The following is a 9,123-nucleotide window of genomic DNA, read 5'->3' as shown; positions in this document are numbered from 1 at the left end:
GGTCGGTCATTAAGTGGCTGCAGACTGAACTCATACCAAGGTATGGGGTTCCAAGACAAATCCGATCCGACAACGGGTCCCATTTCAGTAACCAACACCTGAGACAGGTGGAGGAGAGGTTCGGCATTGTGCACAAGTTTGGGTCTGTGTACCGGCCGCAATCTCAGGGCCTCGTGGAACGTGCCAATCAAACTTTGAAGGCTAAGATAGCCAAGGTATGTGCAGGTTCAAAGTTGACGTGGGTTGAAGCTCTGCCCCTGGCGTTGATGGCCATGAGAGCCTCTCCAGGAGCAGGCACCCATCTCTCTCCACATGAGATTATGACTGGTAGAGTCATGCCTGGTCCACCAAGGGAGGGAGGTCATATGCCCGCCCTTGATGTACAACAAATTGTAATGTCTGAATATGTGAGAAAACTAACGGAACTCTCTGCAGCTCTCTCCAAACAGATTCACAAGGTCCAAGAGGGGGAGCTGACGGGAGATCCGGCGCCGCTGAAGGTAAAAGTTGGTGACTGGGTGAGGGTTAAGGTCCACAAGAGAAAGTGGCAAGAACCCAGGTGGACTGGACCGTACGAAGTGAAGGAGGTTACTTCACACTCAGTCCAGGTCAAAGGTAAATTGGGCGCACCTTGGCACCACCTTACACATTGCACACCAGCACCAACTCCTTCCAGAACTTTGACTGAGGTCAGGGCTGACTTGAGCGCCCTAAATTCGGCACCAAATACAGAGGCTCCTAGTCTGTGAGAATGTGGAGGAGACTCTCATTAACAGAGACTGGAGGGCTTCGCCCTGGGAGGAGACATAGACCTCCCTGGGAGAGACTGGGTATCTCTGGTCCCTTGTTTGTTATTTTCATTATAGTCACTGGAGTTTCCATGGGAACTTTCACATGGCTAATACAGCAACCAGCACATCCACATACTAATATCACTAGTCCTAATAATATCACATCTCACGCCACCGTCAGAACAAACACCCATACCTTACGAAAACGACATGTTTTAAATAGCGACCAAAACTGTACTACCAACCAAATTAGAAGTACCACCCTATGTATCCCTATAAATACTACCACCACTGTCACCGTCCCTTGGGGAATGTTGGAAAGTACTGGGCAGAATGAAAACAGGAAGTTATGGCAAGTCCAATATCATTGGTACATGACATTGGGGGTTTGGATAAATGGTCCTGGAAAAACCTAGTCGCCGAGACAGGTCCTGATTGGTCAAGTTATTCAACAGGACGGAACGTCTTATTATGGCGAAAGGGACTTACATTGGCCAAAGAACAAAATGGCCTGAAGTTAATTATCCCACCAGGCCAGAGGGAGGGCTGCCAATATTTCATATTGGCTCCATATATGGACACCGGTCCATATAGTCGAAATAGGGCTCCATTTTATATTTACTATTTTAAATGGAACTTGATTGTTTGTTTTGTATCAACACCTGACCCTTCCACTTCTACAATTAAGGACGATAGAAAAAACATTGTGAAACCCACAGGTAGAGGTAGATGGGGACCAATTACCATGGTTACCACTCCACCTACTTTGGATGATGCAATCTTGACCGCTACAGGTGTCTCCGGCCTTTCTAACAACTGGCTCTTGTTGACTGAGGAAGCGGCAAGGGTGACTCATCAGAGTTGTGTGGTTTGTATGGGGGCACGGCCATTGCTTCGCATTATCCCTGCCGCCATTACGCCAGAATGCTTCCTGTCTGTCATGAAACATGACAACCCTTCCGCCAATTGTACACTATGGGACGTAATTCATCCCTTGGTTACTAAAGTAACTAAGAAACCAATTTTTTCCTATCAGGTGGCTAGAGCTAACTTTACCTGTGTTAATCTCACGAAAGGTCTACCATTGTTGGGTATGGTACCTGTTGGATGGTGTCGGTTTATCTATACGCCTAATGCTGAGTTTAAACCTGTTTCCAGGGCTGATGTCTGGTGGTGGTGTGGAGGCGTTCGTCTGTTTGATGGACTGCCTGGAAATGCCACAGGCACCTGTGCACTAGTCTCTCTTTTGCTACCAATTTCTGTGTATCCAACAGGTGTTCAGGAGCTGGTGACCCATGTGTCTGACTTAATTCCTACCAGGACCAGGCGCGCTGTGGGCCCTACTCATGGGGACCCAACCTACATTGATGCAATTGGGGTCCCTAGGGGGTACCAGATGAGTATAAATTGATTGACCAAGTAGCCGCAGGTTTTGAATCTTCATTTTGCTGGTGGTGCACGATTAATAAAAATGTTGACAGAATCAATTATGTCCATTTTAATGTTCAAAAATTAGGCAATTGGACACAACAAGGTTTTGAGGCGGTACATGGCCAGTTGGCTGCGACCTCTCTCATGGCTTTCCAAAATCGTATTGCTGTCGACATGCTCCTGGCTGAAAAAGGAGGAGTATGTGCTATGTTTGGTGAACAATGTTGTACCTTTATTCCCAACAATACAGCCACAGATGGCAGCTTGACTGTCGCCCTGGAAGGGTTACGAACTCTTAATGGCAAAATGAAGAGCCACTCAGGGGTGGATACTTCAATGTGGGACTCTTGGATGGATGCGTTTGGTAAATATAAAACGCTAGTTTCTTCTATACTTGTATCCATCTCTGTTTTTGCTGCAATTCTAGTGCTTTGTGGATGCTGTTGCATTCCATGCATACGGACGCTGACAACCAGGATTATAACCACCGCTATTGATCCGCATCCTGCAGATAACGGTCAGATGTTTCCTTTGCTTGCTATTGACGATGCTGACCAAGGATATCTGGATGATGAATAGCATTTAAGCTTTTTGTCACGTCTCTTGTGAGACGTGAAGAGGGGGAATGTAAAACTTTATCTTCTGATAAAGTTTTCCCTATTTTGCCAATTGTAGCATTTAAGCTTTTTGTCACGTCTCTTGTGAGACGTGAAGAGGGGGAATGTAAAACTTTATCTTCTGATAAAGTTTTCCCTATTTTGCCAATTGCAGCATTTAAGCTTTTGTCACGTCTCTTGTGAGACGTGAAGAGGGGGAATGTAAAACTTTATCTTCTGATAAAGTTTTCCCTATTTTGCCAATTGCACTATTAAGCTTGTGTCACGTCTCTTGTGAGACGTGAAGAGGGGGAATTAAAACTTTATCTTCTGATAAAGTTTTCCCTATTTTGCCAAATTGCAGCATTTAAGCTTTATGTCACGTCTCTTGTGAGACGTGAAGAGGGGGAATCAAAACTTTATCTTCTGATAAAGTTTTCCCTATTTTGCCAATTACACTGTTAGCTTGTGTCACGTCTTAAGTTTTCCTTCTTTACTGTTACTTGGTCACGTCTCTGGGGAGACGTGAAGAGAGGGATTTGTCGTAGTAAATATATAATGTTATAGCTTGGTCTGACTAAAATCTTGTGCATGACCCATTTTGTGTTGGGCCTTTGTATTCAATACAATGCACAAAAGACTTCTATCTTGTCAGCCTTATCAGCAGGTGGCTAAGGACAACACCCACGCCATAGGTCTCTCAGTTCTTCCAACTCACGAGTTCTTGCTCTGAGGACACACACACACACCCCCCCACACACACACACACATACACACACACACACACACACACACACACACATACACACACATACACACACACACACACACACACATACACACACACACACACACACAAAAATCCCCTTCTCTTAGGCTGAACATCTGAAGACAGAGAACCCGACTCAACAGCCAATGCAACAGTGACACTAGCCTGGAGGTGACCTCGCCCAACTCATCAGGACCAATCAGAAGATCAGAACTGCTAGATTCAACCTACTTCATTTTATTGTATAAAATGTCAGCACACAATGTTTAGGGGCTCTCTCTCAGATATCTCCCTACGAGATTGACGAACGGGTCCGTGCACGCTATTTACAGATATCTTTACCTCTGAATAAACTGCCTTATATTATACAATTATCCACCTTGTCCGAAAGTCTCTACTTGGTCTCCGTTCTCCAGTAAACTTGTGATCATCAACAAAATAAAATATATGTTATCTAATTTGCTTTTTTACCTACCAAAGCTATAGTTTCGCGCGCCAGATAGTTCTTATAAAACTCCTCTCACTCACTTTATGAAAATATCAGTAGAAAATATAATTTTAATATAGCTACATTTCGTCAAGTGGTGACAAGTTTCTAAATAGTCTTGTTTGTATTTTAATACTTATTTCAAATGATCTGACTTTAAGTGAGGCAGAGAAGGGCACCTTATGTTTTGACGTCTGTGGGTCCTTTGGTTCCGCGAGGGGTGTGTTTACACCATACATAGACTGTAAACGGTTTACACTGTCACGTCAGTTTGCCAAGGGGGTGAGTGGAATATTTTTAGCAAATGTTGATTTATTATTCAGATATTGGTCGAATAACATGTGTATACTATTTGAATCGCCGTACCAGCAGTGTATTGTGAATTGTCCTCACTTATCCAGCCAATATAATGTGTCCTTAAGTGTTTGTTTAGGCTAAATAAATCACTAAGGAAATGCTAACGTTAGCTATTTAGCTAGCTTATTTTTCATAAATGATCTCATCACTTTGGGATGTTGTTGATATCTATTTATCTTGTCATGGCCCTTGCCAATATCTATAATTAGATGAATTCGCCACTCATTTAGCAACATGTAGTTTGCTAGCTAAGCTACATTACGTGTTTGCTAGCCAAGAGAGGTCTTCCTGCATTACTTCTCTCTTCGCTATCTAGTGACAGTAGCTAGCTAACTAGCTAGCAAACATGGCAGATCTGTAACGTTACAGCCACAGTTTAGTCAATGAATTCACTTTGATAGGTATTTTAATTGGCGGTTGTTCACTTACTGAAGTGTCATCCTCCAACTCTTAGCTATTGGATTGTCTGCCCTTCCTAGCTGTCAACACTGTTTATAGCTAAAGCATTTGAAATACATCTGTAACATGTATTACCTTTAATAGATCAAGTTGTGAGACAGCAGCAGTCACCATGTTTCACGGAGTAGCTGTCACGGGAGGTATGGGAGGGGGTAAGTTGGTCCTTTGTAGCTCAGATGATGGAGCTTGTAATGCCAGGGTAGTGGATTCGATTCCTGGGACCACCCATACGTAAAATGTATGCACACATGACTTAGTCGCTTTGTATAAAAACGTCTGTGAAATGGCTTATATTATTATATATTGAAGGCCTAGTGCAGTCAGAAACGTGATTTTCCTGTGTTTTATATATATTTCCACACTGAGGTTGGAATAATACTGTGAAAATTATGATAATGCACTTTTAGTGTAAGAGCTGTTTGAAAAGACCTCCTGAAATTTCTGCCTGTTTTGGTGGGATGGAATTTTGGCCTGCCTGGTGAGTAAATTAGTTAATAGATGAATAAGAAATGGTTCCAAAACTCTGCCAGTAACAGCAATTTTTCTGTTTTTCCCTCCCCACTCAGACCACTCCCAGACAGTCCTAGCAAAATCATTGCTTGTAAATTGCTCTTTGCTAGTGAGCTAATTGCTAGGTACTTAATTGTTACCCATAAATTATTTGATATTGAGATAAAAACTGCTGCATTGGAACTTTAAGTTTGCCCTAAAACAGTCACAGATGCACAGCAGGCTTTTTTGTAGACATGATCATCAGAGATTTGCTCTTCTTATAAAGCATCTGTGACTGTTATGCCTTAATATTTCTCTTCATTATAGCTCCTGCCAATAAACCTGAATTGTATGAGGTAAGTGGGGTGAAGTTTTGTAGGGTTTGCATAATTGCTTCTTATGGCAGATTTGGTGGAGCTCTTTTAGATCTTTCATTTGGCTGCTGTTACCTGCTTTTTGTACCTGCATTTTATCAGAAAGAAGAAATAATGCAGTTTTGTCTGTTTTTTAGGAAGTAAAATTGTACAAGAATGCAAGAGAAAGAGAGAAGTAAGTGAACATTGACTGTAAATTAATGATGTAAGCTTTTCACAATCCATGAAGGTGAAATGTTAAAATTGAGCATTGTTCTTGTATTAATCAAGGTTTGACAACATGGCAGAGCTGTTTGCTGTGGTGAAGACACTTCAGGCCCTGGAGAAAGCTTACATCAAAGACTGTGTGACCCCTAATGAGTGAGTTTACACTCTCATTGGTTTTGTACGCATGTGTGTGTATGTGTCATAGACTGTAAATAAAGGTGTGTGTGTGTTAGAAAATCTTGTTTGTATATGTATGAGATTGTTTCAAAATTAGAGTATGAGAATCTGTTTTGAGATTGATTACTCTGTGTTTCCGTCAGGTACACGGCTGCTTGCTCCAGGCTACTGGTGCAATACAAGGCTGCTTTCAAACAGGTCCAGGGATCTGACGTGGGTTCTATCGATGACTTTTGCAGGAAGTACAGAGTGAGTTTATATCAGTCACACTGCTTTGAGTAGAGTGCCGGTTTTGCAGATAGATGTAATCCATTCAATGTAATGTATAGTGGCTGATCCCAGATGTGTACGTGCTTTAGGCAACTCTGCTGGCTGCTGAGCTATAGAACAATGTCTGAATATGAGTAAATTGGTTTGTCATATATTGTTCTCCTCTCCCTTCTCTTTTATATTAGCTTGACTGTCCGCTAGCTATGGAGCGAATCAAGGAGGATCGACCAATCACCATCAAGGATGACAAGGGCAACCTGAATCGCTGCATTGCAGATATTGTATCGGTAGGTCTCTTCGCCATGCCCATGACATTAAACACTGACTGAGTGATTTAAATCCCAGGGTTCACTTTGGGCTTTTGGCCAACATTGAAGCCTTTGCGGCCCCATATCGATTGAATAATAAAGTGCGTTCTGTTTCAGCATGAAGTCATTTTCTTAATTTGAATCATTCTCTGACTCGTCCCAGAACACTGTTGCTGCACCCTTAAGTGCCACAGCAAATTGCATCCCACATCAATCCTGCCAAGATCCAACAGGGCCGCTGAACAGAGAGGAACTACTTGATATGCTGGCATCATAGGACATATAACGCTCAAACTATTTCATAAGCTCGGACTGATAGGACCACCCGTTTTAAAGAGTATGCTTGTGCTGCAGTAAATTTCAGGTTGCTGACAGACAGTGAAATAGTCAGTGAAACATTTATTGGCCTCTCTGTTTCTCCTCTCTTATCCCCAGCTCTTTATCACTGTGATGGACAAGCTACGTCTGGAGATCCGGGCCATGGATGAGGTAAATAGATCGGACTGAGACAAATGACAATGAACATCAACATATCACCTATAATTAGGGCTGGGAAAATCTCAGGTTCCCTATTTATAGTCTACATAGCCCAGTTTGAATATTTTTGTCCATTTATTGGCAAAAGATCTGATTGGTCAAAACACCATTAGTTGGCAAAAGATCTGATCTGATCAGAATTGGGCTGCCTGTGTAAACGCAGCCATATAACCTGTCAGGTAAAGTGGTTAGGAACAACACCAGGCCCTATGTTTGATTGTCTGATTTATTGGTTTGAATTGTTCAGATCCAACCAGACCTGAAAGAGCTAATTGAGACCATGAACAGAATGAGCAACATGCCCCCAGACAATGAGGCCAAGGACAAAGTCAGCCTCTGGTAAAGATATACCTCACTTACACACATTTAAGGCTGGTTTCCCTGACACAGGTTAAGCCTAGTCTTAGACTAAGAAGCACTTTCAATGGAGAATCCTCATTGACCATGCTCTTTAGACTAGGACTAGTCTAAATCTGTGTCCGGGAAACCAGCCCTTGTTGTCTAAGAATGACAAAGTAGACTTAACACTAAAATAGTATAGTAATTCAGAAGGTAAAGGGTTGCTTGTTCTCCTCTGTAGGTTGACCACTCTCAGCAGCATGTCAGCCTCTGATGAGCTGGACGACTCCCAGGTTCGCCAGATGCTGTTTGACCTGGAGTCAGCCTACAATGCCTTCAACCGCTTCTTACACTCCTCCTAATCTACCCACATCATCCAGGACTGTTGTCACCTTTCTTATATCATTGTACTACCCTTTCCTCCTCTCCTCTCTACACGTCTCCGATGTCATCTCCCCTGTTTGTGCTTTGTATTATTCCATTGAATAGTATCTTTGTTCCTCCCATCTCTGGTACAGTACCTGTCTGTCTTCTCCTTTTGAACTCTGACCTAGACTCTTGGCAGCATCCAATGCTGTGGCTTTGTCCAGTGGGGTGCTCCTCCTGTTCAGTTGGATGCCTTGTTGAGTTGTAGTTCTCCAGCCTGAGTGACGGTGCACTGTGTTAAGGCTGCTCATATCAGCCTGCATTCTTGAATCTACATAGAACTATGTTTACTACTGGGTTTGACATATCAACACAAGGCCCAGTGAGTCTGATCCCTTAATAAGTCAGTTTAGCAGAAGACGATACATAAAACATGTTTTTAAAAAGTGACCTGAGATGGTTTAAGATGTTTGGTTGGCTTGATAAGGGATGGATAATCCCTTGACAAGTGATGGAATAACATTTAGAAAAGAACAAACTGCAATTTTTGGTGAAATCCAGTATGTTTCTGTTCCCCATCTGCACTCCGAGACAGTCCAATAACTTGTGTAGAGGTTATTCCTGGTTATTACTTTAACTCCAGTTGTAACAGGTGGTTAGGTTGTATGTAATGCACCCTTATTGATGATTATGTTGAAACACTCTGATGAAGGAAATGTGGCTGTTATCTATGACTTTGTTTTTCTAATTTGATATGAGTAAAAATATAATAGTACTACTACTTCAGTTAATGTGCGTAATTCAGCTTTTCTTTAGATGTGAGGGTTTGGCCACATCAGGTGGGCAATGGAGACAGGTGGATTCATAGAATTCCCTCTTCCTTTTGGGATGCTGACTAAATGTGTTTCACCCCTCAATTATATTTTGGGAGAGCATATTTATTAAGATTTATCATTGTAAATAATGCAACTTAGAATTTATAAAAGCATGTAACAACATTTGTAGAAATAAAAATCTACCTCCAACTTTGGTGTCTGCCTTTTATCATGCTTTAACATTTATGTGTGAATTCTATGGTTATTCATTGCACGTTTTGCTTTGTATCTTGGACATCTTGATGAGGCTCCTCGGTTCAGAAAAGAAAGAATACGGCTCCTTTAAAA

The 9,123-nt window shown here is 42.1% G+C and overlaps 1 protein-coding gene across 1 annotated transcript; it reads left to right on the top strand.

Annotated features, from left to right (window-relative positions):
• Window positions 1-4,286: 4,286 nt before the first annotated feature.
• On the top strand, window positions 4,287-8,985 carry vps28 (VPS28 subunit of ESCRT-I). Its single transcript, XM_041883955.2, has 10 exons — window positions 4,287-4,356; window positions 4,975-5,042; window positions 5,710-5,738; window positions 5,894-5,931; window positions 6,027-6,116; window positions 6,284-6,389; window positions 6,596-6,697; window positions 7,154-7,207; window positions 7,503-7,594; window positions 7,836-8,985. The coding sequence occupies exons 2-10, from the start codon at window positions 5,003-5,005 to the stop codon at window positions 7,954-7,956; spliced, it is 672 nt and encodes a 223-aa protein (XP_041739889.1). The 5' UTR covers window positions 4,287-4,356; window positions 4,975-5,002; the 3' UTR covers window positions 7,957-8,985.
• The last annotated feature ends 138 nt before the right edge of the window (window positions 8,986-9,123 follow it).

This window comes from Coregonus clupeaformis, chromosome 8 (assembly GCF_020615455.1).
Source record: "Coregonus clupeaformis isolate EN_2021a chromosome 8, ASM2061545v1, whole genome shotgun sequence".
In the NCBI taxonomy this organism is placed as follows: domain Eukaryota; kingdom Metazoa; phylum Chordata; class Actinopteri; order Salmoniformes; family Salmonidae; genus Coregonus; species Coregonus clupeaformis.
Note: the sequence above shows the minus strand (reverse complement) of the source record. Positions and strands in the feature narration are given on the sequence as shown.

Coding starts and splice junctions, on each gene's coding strand:
- vps28 (XM_041883955.2), top strand. CDS start 5,003: ATGTTTCACGGAGTAGCTGTCACGGGAGGTATGGGAGGGG. Junction 5,932..6,026: donor AATGCAAGAGAAAGAGAGAA/GTAAGTGAACAT, acceptor GTATTAATCAAG/GTTTGACAACATGGCAGAGC. Junction 6,390..6,595: donor ACTTTTGCAGGAAGTACAGA/GTGAGTTTATAT, acceptor CTTTTATATTAG/CTTGACTGTCCGCTAGCTAT.